Source organism: Alosa sapidissima, chromosome 21, assembly GCF_018492685.1.
Source record: "Alosa sapidissima isolate fAloSap1 chromosome 21, fAloSap1.pri, whole genome shotgun sequence".
NCBI lineage: Eukaryota > Metazoa > Chordata > Actinopteri > Clupeiformes > Clupeidae > Alosa > Alosa sapidissima.
Genome location: NC_055977.1, coordinates 20,769,093 through 20,787,408, shown reverse-complemented (window position 1 = coordinate 20,787,408; position 18,316 = coordinate 20,769,093). Strand labels below are relative to the sequence as shown.

Here is an 18,316-nt window from a genome sequence, read left to right as displayed (position 1 = left end):
GCAAGTAGTGGTCTCTGAGCGCTAGCACTGAACAATGTTATGTATCCATTTAAAACAGACACACACGTCACGGGGAGATGAGGAAAATCATTGTCTTAGTTTTCTCTCCATATTTCTCCATGAAACAAGGCTGAACTTCCAGGTTTCGATAGAAGTTAACCTTGAGTTGACCAACTGCTGCCCCATAGTATTAGATTTTTTCCACCAACTTAGCTTTTAGATTGTATCTAGACTAAGTATTGAGTTAATATCCTTGTGCAGTCGAGTGAAGCAACTTCATTAAACTACCTGTTGATACTTCATAGTGGCATATTTTGGTATTGCAAGGGTTGTGTTAATGTGAAGGCAACGCAATTTGCATTCCACATTCTTCTACAGTACGCCTAGCCTACATTGAAGCATTTACACAATCCTTGCAAAAAATGGCTAAATCCGAGTGACTTTGCCATTTTTAACATGATGACCATACATAAAGACACGCATTTTGTCAAATGTACATTAATGCCTGACTCGGGATACTGTATAGCCCTGTATTCAGTGCAATCACAATTAGTTTGATATAAACTATATGGCAAAATTATCCTCTACTTCAAAAAGGGACATGGCCCCTTAAAATATGATTTGCAAATGGTTATTTTTTAATATTATAAGTCATAAATCAATCGTGTGGGTCAAGGGCAAACGGGCACAAACTCAGGAATAATGAGATGCCCCTTAACGACTGTTCAAATTTCATAGAGTGACCTTTCAGCGTGTGGCACCGCTTGGCTTATGGTTGTTTTATGTCTGGGCATTTCATCTGGGAGAGAAGACCCAGCACTCCTCTTTCTGTTCCCCCTCCCCCTGTTAAATGACTCAGGGGAAACGTCAAAGGCATAACATGTCCAGGTGAGACCATAAAGTCATCAATCTTCTAAATGCTTCAGTGACCTTCATGCATATGCAGCTGGTATTACAGTTGCCAGGCAGGAAAACATGCATCTCAATTTGCTGCTCTGGCCTACAGTTGGGTAAATGCATTGTGCTTCTAAATGGTCCATTGTGTTGCAGCAAGATAATAATAGGGTAGCCAGGCTATTGCATTAGACTTTAAAATAATAATATGACATAGACTAATGAATGTGACCCATGGTAAATACAGTAAAGGGCAGTATCAAAACAAAGGGAGAGAAATGCCACAGTAACATTTAATAACACTTAACATTTTCCTTTCTACCATGTACATGCAAGCCAAACACACACTTACATACTCTCTCTCCCTCTCGCATACACATACACACACCCACAATGAGATTGAAAGCCAATGCAAAAGAGGCAAGCACAAGTAATTACAACTTTACCACTGCCCACTGCATGACACATTCGAGGTCCTGAGCTGTCCCCTGGTGATGAATGTGAGCAATAACCGTCTTGAGGGCACCCTCGCCGTCTCTGCCGCTAATCTCCCAACTGCACATCGCACATCAGCAGCCATTACTGACTGGCTTTGCAGACGCAGCGAGGGCAATCATGCCCCCATCCCTCCCACAGACCAAGAGTCGCTGGCAGTATAGCCGGGCCCCAAAGCGCTCCACCCACCCACCCCCCACACACACCTTTTGCTCTCGGATCCTTGCAACCAAAAGGGAGGACTATGTCAGCAGCCAAACCAATTAGAACTCTGCGCTCATCACTGCAGTGCAGACACATTGAGCATGACTCACAGACACAAGATTGGGAAGGAGAACTTTTTGTCGGGTGGAATTTAAAGTTCACGATGGCTAAGGAGTCGGAGGAGAAGCACGGCTGAGGTATTTAAACTAAAAGGGCCTTTCCGAATGGCCTTGTTAAAATGTGATGAGACAGCACTGCCATGTACACCTACTCCCCTTCAAGTGATTTCAGAGACATGGGCACAGCGTGATTAACATTAACATTTGTCTGTGAGTGTTTGCTGCACTGAAGCACAACACCACACAATCACGTGTGCCAGAGGGCCCTTGTCGTCATTGTTTGGCTCTCACTGGACATCAGTGGCAGAGTAACAATACAGCAAGAAGAGACAGCTCAGATCGATTTATTTACCAGAGGAGAATGAGTGAGGGAAGGTTGGTGGAAAGAGAGAGAGAGAGAGAGAGAGAGAGAGAGAGAGAGAGAGAGAGAGAGAGAGAGAGAGAGAGAGAGAGAGAGAGAGAGAGAGAGAGAGAGAGAGAGAGAGAGAGAGAGGTGGGAGGGCTCAGTGAAGGGGGGGAAAAAAACAAACACATCACACCCCACACACACACAGCAAACACAAACACACTTCTGAGAACACTGGGCCGAAGTCGCTTGATTAAACATCCTGTCACACCCTTGGACACCATACTGTGGATGGATCACTTGGTTACCCCCCCACACCACACCACTACACACTCATGAGTAAACAGACAGACTGGACAATAACTAATGTATGCTTCGCCTCTGGAAATTCTGTCCAGAAGACGTTTCTTTTTACAAGTGCTTTCTTTACACAGCTATCCATCAAGTGGCCCACAACATAAAAATGGAGACCTCTAACTCCCACTCTGCACCTTGTTTCTCTGTCTCTCCTCACAAGTGTGGGGGAATTTGGAGGCTGGAGTGGCTACATAGTCATGTCAATAACATAGTCATGTCAATAATGAAACTTGCGGGGTTCAACTCCCTCCCGTCCCCGCTGCTCCTTTTTACAAGTTTTCTGTATTGACTGGCCATTCCCCAGGGGTAGAGTGCACTTGTCTGTGTGCATCGTCAGCCTGGCTGCTGTACGACTCTTAGAGAGATGGAGGGGAGGGAGGGGGGGTAGCAAGAGGTTAAGGCAGGTTGAAGACAGCTGATCTGGACACATTCCATGGAGGACATAAACTCCCTCAAAAAGTTCTACTTAGAATAGCCTACCCAAAGGACTTCTAGAAGCATCAGGTACAATATTCAGCTGTTCAGATCCCTTGAGAGAAGCAAAAACCTACTTAGACTTGACTTGCTCATACTGTAAGTGGGTTTTGTTGTAGATGCTTTGTGGCTTTGAATTTCCAGAAAGACCTAGCTAAGAGTGTCCATAGTCATGCACTTCACATAAGAAGACTGCTGGCTCTATTCTGTGATCCAGGCAATTCAGAGAATTAAAAGGCCTTGGCAAAGAAATATTACAGGACTATGTCCTACTTCAAACTTCAAAGGGCCTGATGTGTGTATTGTGACCTCACAATACATCAAGTACTTGGCCTTGTAAAAGCAGTGAAGGTGAAGACATGACAAGATGGAAGGGTTTTGTTGGACTTCTATGACTGCTCATTCTTGCATTAGCACTTTCTCGGGTCACATGCTAGCAAAGCTGAGAGGCTATGTTCCCACCTCCAAGTGAATTCCTGGAGGGGAGAGCTAGGTGCAGATATAAAGGACATGAGAATCACTCAACTGGGAGGGGGGGCGGGGGGGTGTCAAATGGCAAATGGTAAATGTTCCGCAGTAGAGTGTGCACTAAAATCATCATCCTGGAGACAGGCATCGGTCTAGATGACACCCAGAGATAGACATGTTTTCTCCCACAGAACTCCTGAGAGCACCGCACAGTGTGACTTATGTGTTAATGCTCTGAAGAACCTTAGGGATTCTCCACACAAATATGCCTTGCCCTGCAGTTGAACCTTCCACGGCTAGTGACTCACTGATAGCACTTTCTAAAGTGTTGGCTCTGTTTCTATAAGTTTCTAGTTCACAGGCCAATACGAGAGCTTATCTGAAGGTGGTAGGGTAGCATCAGCTCTAGACTGCTGAACGTACACTACTGATGATTAAAGTAAGACGAGTCAGGGAGAGATTGATTTAAAAACAATGGCAGCTGACACTCAAAAACAGTGCAAAGTGGAAGGTTTGGCTAAAACCTAAAGCTTTTTTCAAACAATCCATCATTTTTGAACCATGTGTGTGTGTCTGAGTCCCCGGCACCTCCTTATTGTAGGCACTGCTCTACTCAGCAGTATACAGTGAAGCTATCCATAGAGAGGCAGGAGGGAGGGAGAGAGATTGAAAGTGAGAGATTGAAAGAGAGAGAGATTGAAAGAGAGAGAGAGATTGAAAGAGAGACGCTTGCAACAGTTTCCAATTAGAAAGGGCTGCAGCCTCGCCAGTCACTTTTTCTTGGCCGCCTCCGCCACCTGACAGAACGTCTATGCCTCAGATTAATGCTCGTTCACCACCCAGCAAACACTTATTTACCAGAACTACTCCAGCAGATGCTTTCCCAGGAACCTGCCATGCAATCACAGCGTGCACCGCGGCCAACTTCACCTCATTTGCATCTCATCCTCTCCATGCACTCCAGATCGGTATGAATTTATCCGATGGTAATAGCAACTTCGCCAGCCTTGATATATACTGTACTGAGATCAGTTACAATGGTCACATTAATCACAGGGAAATGGGGAAAAGGGATGAGGTAGCAGTGTTGGCTGAGATGGATTTGGTCAGAGGCACAAAGGTTAGAGGGAGAGAGGCGTCGGGTGAAGGGCGATTGGGAGAACAGGGCCCTAAAAAGGTTAAGTACAGATGACATCATAGCTGTGAGCGCAGTAATTGATATGTGAGGAGGTGACAGGGTTACGTGGTACAAAAGGTGAAACGGAAGATGGTAGGATGTCGATGTGCGTGGAGGGAGGTCATGTTGCCAGGGAGATGGTCCTTGTTTCAAGGCCACAAAAAGAGATGATGGTGGAGGAAGGCCATTTTTTGTGCTGATTTGAAGATCTACCCATAACTGATGTCTCAAACATAAGGACAGCAAACTGCATAGGAAGGATGGAGTTTGGATGTAGTTTAATAATAATGCATTGGGTTGGCAATATTGTGTGCACATAAACACACAAAACACTTCCATGGAAAGCCAGGCACTTGTGCTTTTTTCCCAGTTCAGAAGTGACCCTATCAATATGCATTGCATTGCCCGCAAAGAGAGCAAGAGCACTCCCTTGCTGTTATCTTGGGAGATGTTAAAAAATCAGGATAATGGAAACTCTGGGACATGTCCTCAGTCTCCCCCCAGCACCTCACATGATGTCCAACATATCAAATCCATCAGTGCTCGGTCCTTGCAGAGTTGGTCTGCGGTCACTAAGTGGATTCCACATTCCAGCAGGCCAGGTCACTGCCTTGCTAGGTACTGAAGATGCTATTCGAGGGAGGCTGGTGTCTCCTAGCAACAGGAATGTGGAACGCTCCACTGTTTGAGCTCCTCATGGTTTGAGACTCAAAATTGTTGTAATTAGTTTAATGTAATTTTGTTTGATCATCCTCCGAAGTTTGATATGCAATCCAAGTATGATACATCTGTGGACTTAGCTTTGCATTCTGCAACGGAGTTGGGAAGGCTGGATTTTGCTGGCAATGGTATATACACCTACCCGGACTGACCTTCTAGAGCTACAGGCTTCCTAGGAAATACAAACATCCTGGATCTCATTCCTGAATGTCTGTTAACAGTATACATGAACACACTAGCATCGAATCATGAACATGCACTGCTGTTATGGATTGAGAACTGTATCAAACCAACATGTCAGAGCATGTCAAAATCACTGGTATCTTTCTGACCTAACTCTCAGACCTTTACAGTTACGCAGTAGAAAGACAAGCAGACTCCATCATTAAGGATCCTTCACACTCGCTCAACAATTCCTTTCAGCTGCTCCCATCAGATAGACGGTTCAGATCACTTCAGGCCAGAGAGAGAATTAACTAAATAAAACTTGAATTCCCACTGCAAAGAAAAAAACACTCTTACTACCGGATACTTGCAGCTCAGCACAGTTATCTAATTATTTATGGATATTTTTTATGCTCTCTCTAATCCAAATTTCTATGAGCCCCTAACCCAAGAAAATGTTCTATTGCTATGTGATAGTCTTTTTTTAATCCTTTGAATCAATACAGATGCTATTAGTCTGATGCTACTGTCAATCATGGGCCTTATTGTGCTGCCTCGGAGACCCGTTGCTGGAGGAAGGTCATGTTTGAAGGTCATTGAATGCATGAATCCTTTTCTTTGTTCAAAGGTAGGATGGAGGTCTTTTTCCCCTCTTACAGATTAATAGGCTTGCCATTTCCAGCATACAACATTAAGGGACATTTAGTGTGACATGTTTTTAAATGGTCAAATGTGACCATGGGGGAGACAGCGATGGGTGGGTGGAAGACTCTGCAACTTCACTTTGCATTTGTCCTTCAGGATAAACAATTCCTCTTCTATCCCTCATTCTCCTGTTCCTTCGTATTTTCATTATCGCATAGTTGCGTATTTACTTCACTCAATATGGAAACACACACAGACACACACACAGACACAAAACAGTTAAAACATTTAAGTCAGAAACTCTAATTAGAGCCTGGTATCTAAAGCATCTCCACAATATATTTGCCCATGGTGTGGTGCTGAAATTCAGCACAGTGGGAATTTTAATAATGGCAGTTAGACAGGCACTAAAGCAAAAGGTGAGTACAGCTTCTGTGCCTCCAGGGGAGCAATTAGAGAAAAATACTGAAAGATGATACTTCCACAACACTTTTTAAAAGTGTTTTTTTGGGGCTGTAATATACCGCAGTTCAATTCCCCATAAGAGAGGTCGGTTAGTGCTTACTGTAATTTCCTACCAGAGGAACAATGAATATTATCAGCACTCTGGTCCTTCTTAGGCCATTCTACAGGGAATGATCCCTTTCATTCCCAATAAGGAAATCCACTCAATATTCTGCTAAATGAATTGGAAAGGGCTTGAGAGAAATGGACAATAGGTGCCTTTTTGCACAAAATAACTTTGTAGTTTAATATATTGTCTCAAGTGGAAACATTTGAAGTTTTGTAAAAAAAACTCTGCAATCTATCCTCATCTTAAGATAATGGACTGAAAACAGTGATGGATGCTGACACAGAGAAAGTCTTATTAGGGTTGTCTTTCAACAGGCACAACCACACACAAACAAACACACACACACACACACACACACACACACACACACACAAAAAACACTATTTAAATGGAAAACTGTTCTTGGAATAATTAATAATGACAGACCCATCACTTCAACTTCGTTTCTGCTATAATCTTCACAGGACTCGTGCCATTCTGTGAGATACCAAAGTTCTGGTTCTATCCATCAATGTTCCACCTCTCATCCATCTTGGACCTGTCTGTTTCTCACGCTCCCCCTCTCCGCCACTCCCTCTCCCCTCCACAGAGAAAATTACATCCCTGAAGAGGGCCCCCGTGTTCATGAACACTGCAATCGCCCATGTCCCTTTTGCCCAGGATCCACTCCATCCCAGGGAATTACAGTCTCAGACTCCCATCGGTCTTTGAGTGGAGCGGCGAGGACTCCTGATGGCTGCCTGACCCACTGCCTGAAATATGATCAGTGTTGTACTCCTCATATGCAGTCAGCTGGATTCATATGAAGGACTTGGCATATAATTCACTCTTAATAACCACAGAACACTTAAGAGACAGTGTCCCATGTCATCAGTGTACCAGTATGATTGAACATTATTGTGTAGTATAAGTGCAGATATAAAGCATCAACCACAATGTAACTAGACGTTTGGAATTACACTGTAAAATGAACAGTAATCTATCACTCTGGTCATTTGAGTTTAGCTTACTCTACTGTTAGTGTTATATTTTTACACACAGTTTATTTATTTTTGATCAAGTAAATACACGTTTCCCTGCATTATTTTTGCATCAAAACAAGAGCGCTCAGAATTTGTTGCATGCCAAATTATACAATGACAAATACTTTCTATCTATTCTTGTCCATCATCTATTTTATCTGCTCTATCTAGTGCCAGATGGAGAAATAATTCTCATAACAGAGTGTGGTGACCGATATTGCACGAAAGTTTCACAGGAAAGGCTACAGGATGTAACTGAAACGAAATGCCATGCATCACAATAGCTTTGCAGCTTTACTGCTTTAGTGTGGTCTTGTATGTAGTCTTGGTTCCTTTAGGTTATTTCTTGCATTTGTGACATTTTATTACAAAATATATTTTTCCTTTAAAAGGGTTATGTTTCCTTTGAAACTGGCATCATTCATAGCAATTTAAGGACGGACAAACATTCTAACTGAACCCATGAGAGTCATTTAAAAGATACTCTATGTAAGCAAGATAAAATTATAGGTTTACAGTGTTGGGTATGACAACTACCAGTCAGAAAGCGTAGCAATCCTACAGCAATCACGCTGCCAGAGCAGAGAGGAGTGTGCTTGAAATGGTGTGTTTTGCACCGTGGTGATGGATTGTCTGTAGCATCAACGGGACCTTGTCACAGTGAGAAAGCTGCTAAAAATGAAAGCCCCTCCATTAAGGCGGTCCTCCAGTCACTGCATGGTACAGAAACAAGGTGGATGCAAGTGTAAATTATTACTGAATGAATTCCACTCTGTGTGTGTGTGTGTGTGTGTGTGTGTGTGTCAGGCATTTTATGCATCCAGGTGTAGACAAATCGCTCTCTGCGCTTCCTGTGATTAAATATGCAGTAAACTGAATCAGCCACCAAGGACATGAAATAAGATAGTTCAAACATTTATCAGTGAAATGCATGCATGTGTAAAAAAAAAAAAAAAAATCCACACACTGTCAACAACATTCTTCTCCAACCATTGACGTTAACACGGAGTAACGTGTAACTGTTTCATTTTCACACTCAATCTATAGGTGTAATAGCTAATAAATATTGTATAATGTATAGGTGTATAGCTAATAAATATTGATTGCTTCAATGATTGGTCCTCTGATTGATTAATAGCTTGATTGATTGATGGATGAATGGACCCATTCATCCGTATATTTCCATCTCATGTTCTCACCTATAGTGTAGCCTCTCTTGAGTTCTCCACGACGAGGACTGCGGCCTTTTTGGACATTGGTAGTGTTGTTCTCCTGCTCCTCGGATATAGTGGCCCGGGCAATGCTTCTGATGATGGGTGACGCAAGCGGGTCTTTGACAAGGGACGCAGCAAAGCCCTCCTCAGAGATGTCCACCGACTGGGACTTCTTCTTCAACCTTATCAACACAGGAAACACAAATCACACCGTTAAACCAATGAGCATTGCACTGTCAACTGAACAATAATTAAGCAGACTCAAACCACAAAAATGCTAAATTAAAACATGCACAGTTTAAACTGCAGAGCAGCAAAACAATTAGCTTGTGCAAAGACAGACAAGAAAATGTAATAAAGCTCCAGAGACTGACTGCTGCAGAGCCGCACAATAACACACTGCCTCTTATGATCTCTTCTCAAAATGAGACACACACACAGACACACAGACACACGGTTGGAATTATTCAGAAAACTGAAATCCCTCAAGATATAGATGCAATGTTAGCGGACCCCTAAAAATAAACCTCAGACTTTGATGAAACAAATATGCTAAGGTCAATATGGCATTATTGCTTCCTTTGAGTCGGTGACACAATCCACCCATATCGTTTCACAGACTAAACTTGAAATTGAGCTCCACCTACAGTCTGTTTCTTCCTAAGGGAACTGATAGCAGTAGGGCCAGGGACTGTTAACTAGGTCGGTAAGCAAGCACCAAGGTAGATAAGCAGGCTAGCGCTAACACAACCAGGCATCTAGAGAGGGCTGAAAGTGCCCTGACCTGAATTCAAAGTCTTTCCAGGGAGAGGTAGCCAAGGTAAGGGTGTCTCTCTGTCTCTCTGACATAATTGCCTGCCCACCCTAACTAAGCCCACATCCCCCTCCACCACCCTTCTAGTAAAGCCCAGACAGCGAGGGAGCGATGAATTATGAGCGGTAATTCCACTAAGCAGATTCCCCGCGTCTTAAAGCATTATCCTCTCTGACTGCTCCTGGGAGGAAACCTGCCTACGCGTCTGCCGCTTAGAGTGATACGAATGCACGAGGCCCAAAATGCTGCCTTTCGTCTGCACACAATACCAATTTGAAATGCTGTGACTGCAGCGCCGTGTGCAACATGTATTGTCCTAGAAAATCCTCTTCATCAGAAAAGCTCTCCTTGGTTGGGTCTATAGCAGAGGAAATGGGATAATAACTGTGTATACCGTGCACAGAATCCTTTCAGTGAAAACATGCGAGGTGAAAGAGGTGGCATTTGAGGGAGAATGATCAACTCTCACCTCTACCTTGGTGCCTGTGACATGGTTGTAGTCCCTTAGGCACCTACAACTTTTACGGAGCTGTCATTGTAAGTCATAAAGTGTCATAAATCAAAGCTAAACTGATTAGCTAATAGACGGGGACAGGGGGGGGGGGGATTGTATTTATAGCGCGGTGATATTTACCTCCCCCCAGACATTTGCAGCATGTCTAGATCAGCAAACAATCAACTTGGAGCTGCTTTCTTCAATTAGGCAATTAAGGAAAAGAAAACACATAAATGTCAAGGCCTCGCGGCAATATCTAGTCTTCTTTCCATTCACTGAAATTTGTGAGCATAATGAGTTGGAATTAATGCGCACCAATACCACATGTGCTGTGCAAATGCTGCAGGTTGCTCCGAGGTCAATTTAATTAAAGTTACACGTGCCGAACCACGCCTACCCTCCAATACAGGTCATAACCCGTTAATGTATTTGGAGGTTATTGGTGATTGGGGTCAAGGGGACCAATTCCAATTCAGACAGCGGCAAATTTAACAGTTTATAAGATGTGAGGCCACCATTCACCTTGGAGTTACTATGAAAGCTAGGAGTGGGAGACTGATTAAATCTCGAAATCCATCAGTCATGAAGGCAAAGAGAGGAGTTCACAGCAGGAGGTTTCTGCGGTTGTTGCTCAGTAACAAGACATGTACACACACACACACACACACACACACACACACACACACTTGCTTAAACTTGAACAAACAAGAGGGAGGGGCCGACAACTGAATATTCATACCTGCACTTTTACTCTGCTGGAACGTGGGTGTTTTTAATTGAGCCTCCTCCAGCTTTGAGTCTGTAACAATTCAATTAGGACAGGCAGGCCGTGTGTGCAGTGGGGGCTGGGCTTGTGTGTGCCGAGTGTGGGCCTGCTAAAGAGCCCTCTAGCGTGCTGCCGGCCAGCTGGGACCACAGCAAGAGACACTCGTCGAAGCAGGTTGGCAATCACATCAAGCGTGCATGTGCGTATGTCTGTGTGTGTGTCTGTGGGTGTTTATGTGAGTGTGTGTGTGCATGTGTTTGTAATCACAAACGCACACACAAATACACTTCTAGGTGGTGCCAGCATGCCGGCTGTCTCAGTGGTAGTTTGGCCACAGCTAAATGTGGCATTCAACCAGTCCTCACACTACATTAGAGGAAGGTGTATGAGGTATTGTCACACACACACACACACACACACACACACACACACACACACACACACACACCTAGAGAGAGCAGACAAGAATTACTGCCCTGGCTTATGGAAATGTAGGCCATTTTATTCTGCATTCATTTCCCGATAGAGTGCATTGTCAGACTAAAGGCAAAAAAAAGCCAACAACAAAAAAAACGATGACTTGGATAGGAAGACAGTTCTCCATCATCTTGTGCAGGTTATGAATGTGTATGAGGGGATATTTCAATTCCCCCAAAGAGCCAGGCATTCTCATGAATGTAAAATACGGGGACTGGGTATGGGAAATAAACCATGTAGAGTGCATCTCGGACCACAATGCTTTCATAATTGACCGCAGAGATGACAAAAGGAACTGCTTTAGGAGGCAGACCGTCTGTCAGTCACTGCTCACCGCGCCCAAGTCAATTATTCATTCTGACATATCGGAGTCACTGCATATCTGCCTGTGGTGTCGCTCGATCTTACAAGAATCCTTTCCGAAGGGTTCAAAATAACAACAAATTATTTACTGTAGGTGGGAGTGCAAACAAGGAGCACTTACAACCACTCACCGCAAGCTACATTATTTAAAAGTGTGTGATGGGAGATGACCCTTGCAAGTGCATGTACACAAACACACACACACACACACACACACACACACACACACACACACAAACAAACACACACACACGCACAGTGTGTAGAGAGCTTTTAAAAAATACCTATGGGTTGACCACTAGGGTTGCTCCAGACCACCAATGAGGTGGGGACCTGAGGAAGGTTTGGAGAGGCATTCTCTAAGCAAGATGGTGTGTGGCTGCAGACAGAGTATGACTCCCCCCCCAGCCCACCCCCCCCACCACCACTACCGCCACAAACACAGACAGCGGGCCAATAGCATGCATCCGCATGAAGGAGTCGTGACTGCCTCCGATTTATCCGTCACTATGAATAGACTGGAGCTGTCTCTCTCAGGACACACACACACACACCCTTCTCTGCGTTATTAAAAATGTTGCTCATTGAGTTGAGTCCCCCTGCAGTTCAACAATGGCAATGCCAGCCTCAACAAGCAAAAGGACATGACTTTGCACGCTGTGTTGAACACCCAAAACACCCACACCAACACACACACCCACAAACACAAGAGTGGCCTGTTGGGCTTTTAGTGTTTTTCGTAGTTTTGTGGTTGCATGAAAAAAAAAAAAAATGAAAACACTGAATCAAAGGACCCCCCTCTCCTCCATCTCTTTGTTTCTCTCTCCATCACTCTCTCCCCATCCATCAACCAGCGCCCGAGAGCTCTGTGTTTGTGACAGCACACCAGAGCAGATGAAGACGTGACAGAAAACTCAACACGAGGTGGGGGGATGTGGGGGGGGGGGGTTAGTCTGGCAGCTCCCCCTCCCCACCATCTCTCTACAGCACGGCGATGAGTAGCTGGCTCCCTGTATGCCTTGATCGCACACACACACACACACACACACACACACACACACACACACACACACACACCTGTCCTGATTATGCCCCGCCTGCCGGCGGAAAATGTCTGCCAGCCGCACGTGCCAAGACTGTAATTTCCAAGTGCCCCCCAAAAAAGGAAAAAAAAGAAAAATCACCACCGACAGGCGGCGAGTGAAACGGCTCAAACAGTCCCTTCGCCGCGGCCATTTGCTCAGCTGCTAACCCGGAGATCTCTTGCCCAACTCCCAGGCCGTCTGTTTCGGCTGAGCTCCGTGACCGCGGCTGGCTCCGATTAGCCCATCCAGAGAGCCTATGCACCTGCTAGCACAGATGTTAGCATCAAGCGCTCCCCAAACCTGGCCCACTCTTGCTGTGGCCGATGGGTAATGACTGTAGAGTTTGGTACTGGAGGGACCTGCAGCTCATCCGGGTCAAAAGTCTAAAGCGAAGGCAAACAAACAGGCTTCATCTCCCTTGCATGTTAATTATGCACGAGCCGTGTGCCCAGGAAGGAGCCCAAGCTGTTTGAAAGCACCGGTAAAGGTCATTTGTCAGCTTTGGTGTCCATTTAGTTCAATTCGGACATTACTAGTTTGGGTGCATACCCTCGTCTAATCTGTTAGCGAGAGACATGGCGCCCACACACACACACACACACACACACACACAGTAGACAAGAGAAATGAACAGATGAATAGATTACAGGCTGAGAGAGATGAAACCAGTCACACCCCAACACTTTGAGTTTTCCACTCTGAAATATTCAGGAGTGGCATGTTGACAACACAGAAGACATGCAATACTTCCTGGGAAGCCTGGAATAAACAAACAAGTTCACATACACAGACACAAAATACATATGATCTCTTCTCAAAATGAAAGACTAGTGAACATTACAGACACACAGACAGACACACACAGAGACACAGACAGACAGACAGACAGACGAGACACACACACACACACACACACACACACACACACACACACACACACACACACACCCTTTCCTCGTCTAAAACATCCATATCTAACAAGACAGCACTGCAGACGATTACGCATCTTAGAGGATTTCATTGGCACAGTAATGAAGAGCAAAGACTCTAAATGTGTGGGTTTGTCGACTGGGAAGTGGAAGCAGCTTGCACAGACACACGCCTGTAATTGCCTCTACATAATGGCATCGCAGAGAGATAAACACAAACACTTACAATAATGGCTTCTCAATAGCACAGAGATTGTATTCATTAGTGATCACAGCTCAGACTACCAAGGCCATGACCTGTTTTTTTTTTTTTTTTTTAAAGAAAAGAAGTCTGTATGCAGCTAACTGTCCTCTTCCCTATAAGGCGGGGATCACATCAGCCAACGGCAAGTGGCAACGGCAAACGTAACGCAATGCTCAGACCATAATAAGTTTTATCTCGTTCCTAAGCAACACAAACGGTTTGTCAATTGAATATGCTCGCGTTGCGCTTTGAAAGTTGAATCAAGTTCAACGCTCAGCTTGTTCAACGCTAGCGTTACGCCAGCGCTGCCACCGTTCCACTGCCGAACCATAGAGAACAATAGGAGACCTGCCGCTTGCCGCTGGCTAATGTGATCCCCGCCTAATGTTCATCCTCATTTCCTCATTAACACTTAAACAGCATTTATATTGAAAATCACGAGTCATCTTTTTTCAGATTTGAATTCAATTTCACTTATGGATGACTTTGCAAGATGAGAGAGCTATATCCAAATAACTGTAGAACAGCTATATCCAACATAATGTAGGACAGCTCTTGCTGTAGTTCACAGGAAACGCATAATAAAACATTTTCCCACCAACAAAAGTGTAATCAGTCTTAATCAAACCAAAAAACAGTTTATATTTTGATCCCTTCCTTAAAGGCCAGGAATGTGAGTCATCTGACTATAGGAGTGAGATTTAGGATTCACTTATGATAGCAGATAAAGAACCCCTTAAGAATCAGGTAACCTGACACATACAGGCTCCTGGTCTTTTACTACAGGCCTTACGCAACAACACCACATGCAAGGGATCTCCAAAGGCACTGACCGAACAGGACAACAAAGGCTTAACCCTAAGTGATGAAGGCAGATTCTATCCCACCTCTTCCTTTAATATCGCCTTTGTATTCCAAGTAAGGCTTATCGCCTTTGTATTCTCTTGGAAATTGGTGAAAAAGAATTCATTCCAATCTGAAAAGTGGATCAATTCTACACTGAGCTCTCTTTAAATTTTAAAATGTTTGTTGTGTAACTTTCATAACAGAGACTGGACTAGTCTCAGGTTGAAATAATTGTTGGTGTTTGGTCATCTTTGAAGTAGTTTAAAACTTAAGCTAAAAGCAACATAATGTAGGATTTTTATTTGATCGGTGATCAAAAGCATATCTTAAGATGTGGACACAATTCTCCAAAGGCTTCTCTGATCCTGTTCATTGAGCAACCTGGGCAGCATAACAGAGACATCCCCCTTCAGAGGATTCTCAGAGAGCTTCGGCTTGTTCCTAATCAGACATTCAGAAAGGCTCAATGTCAGGGATTCAGGCCTCCAGGACGTCAGTAACTCACATAGGAATAGAAGGGGGTGGACCAAGGGGAGGAGGGAAAGAGGGGAACACAGCTTTCCAAAGACCTTGATGAGATGGTCCTGCAATCTCTTATTTTACTCATATTTTCCTCAAAAATAAAAATGTCTAATTTTCTGCGTTATATCGGCTTGATGAGGCCCTAAAGGAGGGCTGCAAGAATAGGTCTCAGCATGGCTCAATCACATGGCCAGTCTGGTATTGGTATCTTGACTTGTGAGGATAGATAGATAGATAGATAGATAGATAGATACTTTATTGATCCCCAGGGGAAATTCAAGGTCATCACGTCATCATTCCGGAAGGACACTTTGTTTTGATTTCACATTTGGATCCGTCTTTGCTTCTCGCGTTTGTTTATTTTTTATTTTTGTTTTCTCATGGATGTTCCCCTATTTTAACGGTCCAGGAGCTTAGACAGTTGTCTGAGCTTGCTGTCCCAGTGGATTGTCCCAAGGCCCAGGAGGTAACCTGCTGTCCCCTTGTCCATTCATCTAATATCCATTCTCATATAATGGCGTTGTGCATATGATACATCTATTGCACACGTTTTTACAGACTTTGGCTCAGGCAACTTGGAACGTTGCAGACTTTGGTTATGAGCCTAGTCTCAAATAAGAATTTGGTTATGAGCCTAGTCTCAAATAAGAATTTGTAACATACACTTGTTGTACAAAATAAATAAAGTAAATAAAAACACAATAAAATAAATCAAAACCACCCAAACAGGTGATAACAGTTTCTTTGACCATTATTTTTTTCCATCTATTTTTCTCTGTACTTATGGTACGTAGGTAGGATGCTGCATCAGGGAACCACTGTCTCACAGACTGTCTAATCTTAGCACTCAGTAGCATCTCTCTCTCGATCTGAACTCTTTGCTGAGGATACAGGTTACAGCAAAATGCACTCAATACCATTAGCTGTAAAACATTGACCTCTGTCCTGACTAGGTGGCCAGTCACGCCGGGACAAGTGCAGAGGTTGGCAATCACCGGAGTGAGGATTTCTCAGCGCTGAGACAGGTCAACTAGCTTACGACCATGCTTGGGTCATGCCCTCACCAGAAAGCATTTATCAACAGTGTTTGTTTTTTCCCCCCTCCCCCTTGTTAACTTCTGTAATGGAGTGATCAATCAGGGAAACCATTAGGTGTGGAGAAATACGTCGACATTCTGCATGCATGTGAGAAAGGAAGAAATGCTGCAATAATCAATCCTACCAATCAGTTTCTGCAAATCCTTCTTTAAAGAGGGTTTTTATCCTTGCTCACAATATATTTCCCCATGTAGTACATGCCTTGGAAACACAACATGGTCAACTATTTTTACCGCGTCCTGCATCAATCAGTGCAACAGAATTTGAAAATAAAGAAATGCTTTAAACAAGCATTACATGCATTACATCTACAAATCTAAATTACATCTATCTATCTATCTATCTATCTATCTATCTATCTATCTGTACTAAAACCAGGTATGGTTTGCAAGGAATGGTGCCAACCTCAGCTAAAGCAATGGAAGTGAAACAATGGCAAAAGATACAGAAATATTTGCATTATTCTACATGGAATGTCTACATTGTAAGATCAAAGAATCTGCTGAATACTGGAGGAACAATCGCACTATCTGCTTCACCATTGCTAAAAATAGGATTGTCAACATGCCTTGACACATACAGTATGCCTGGGAATGTTCGGAAAAAAAAGAAATTGAATGTGCTAAATTATTCAAAGCTGCTTTGTTTGAGACAGTATCGCCATATCAAAGCTGAGAATTGTGTTTATCAAATGTGATGGTTTATGCATACTTTGTGCTGTACACAAAACATACTCAGCTTCAATACATAATGTCCATTTTAAATATGAACAATTTTCACTGAATATTTGACTTAATACAACGACAACGACACAGAATTTCAACAAACATGACAACTGAAAGTACAAAATCTTGTCTTCGAGGTCATAGTTTTGGGCCAGACAAATTAATACATATTTGTATGTACTTTTTTTTTTAATGTTTCGAGTCCATTCTGTGCTGTGAGTTGAGCACAGACACAAAAATAGTTATGCAAGAGAAAACCAAAACTAAACATGGAGAAGTTAAAATCACACATACCTCAAGGCCGCAAGAACTGGCTCCATTGCTGCAGACATTAAGACACACAAAACCCTTGGATATCCATAAGTTAATCATCAACAACAACAACCACCACCACCGGACTGGTCAGTTCACCAAGCAAATCCACTGAAGATGAAAGAGTGCAACTCAAACTGGTCAAGCCAATTTGCAACTAAGCACCACCCCTGACAAGAACCAATTATATGCAGCCTGGGCCTGAGGCATAAGAACACAACGAGAGGCACAGTGTTCACACCATGGTCTTAAGCTTCCTGGGGGGGGGGGGGGGGGGGGGGGTATACCTTCTGTGTTTACGTGAATGAGCACATGCTGCGCACGTATCTGCATCCATACAGTCAGGATTCACGGTGCGCAGAACTACAGGTGTTAAGAAGCTATTCAGCCACATGTTTTCTAATTAAAATCAGCCTTGAAAGCATAATAAGGATTGGGGCTCATCGCTCTAGTTAAGGGATGCCACATGGGAGAACTTGAAGGATAATCTCATGAATTGTAAAAATAACTTGTGTAATGGATGTGAAAAATTCTCAGGTGCAAACAACAAAAGAGGAAGGAGTCTGACACTTTGAAGGGGTTTATTATATTAAGGAATGAGCATTTCTTGACAGCACAACCATCCTGCTTTTCATTAACTTATTGAAACACAATGCATTCAGTAAGTGTGTATTGTGGCTTCATGAGGTTTGGAGGGATATTTCAATCACATCCGACATCGAATGTCATTAAGAGTTCATGTCTAGGACAGGACAGGACAATGGT

The 18,316-nt window shown here is 43.6% G+C and overlaps 1 protein-coding gene across 1 annotated transcript in view; it reads right to left on the bottom strand.

Annotated features, from left to right (window-relative positions):
* oxr1b (oxidation resistance 1b) overlaps positions 1–17,574 on the bottom strand; it is a 53,404-nt gene extending 35,830 nt beyond the window's left edge. Inside the window, 2 exon segments of the mRNA XM_042076552.1 lie at positions 8,860–9,056; positions 17,534–17,574. Coding sequence (XP_041932486.1) covers positions 8,860–9,056; positions 17,534–17,571 — 235 coding nt within the window. The 5' untranslated portion in view covers positions 17,572–17,574.
* Positions 17,575–18,316: the final 742 nt, after the last annotated feature.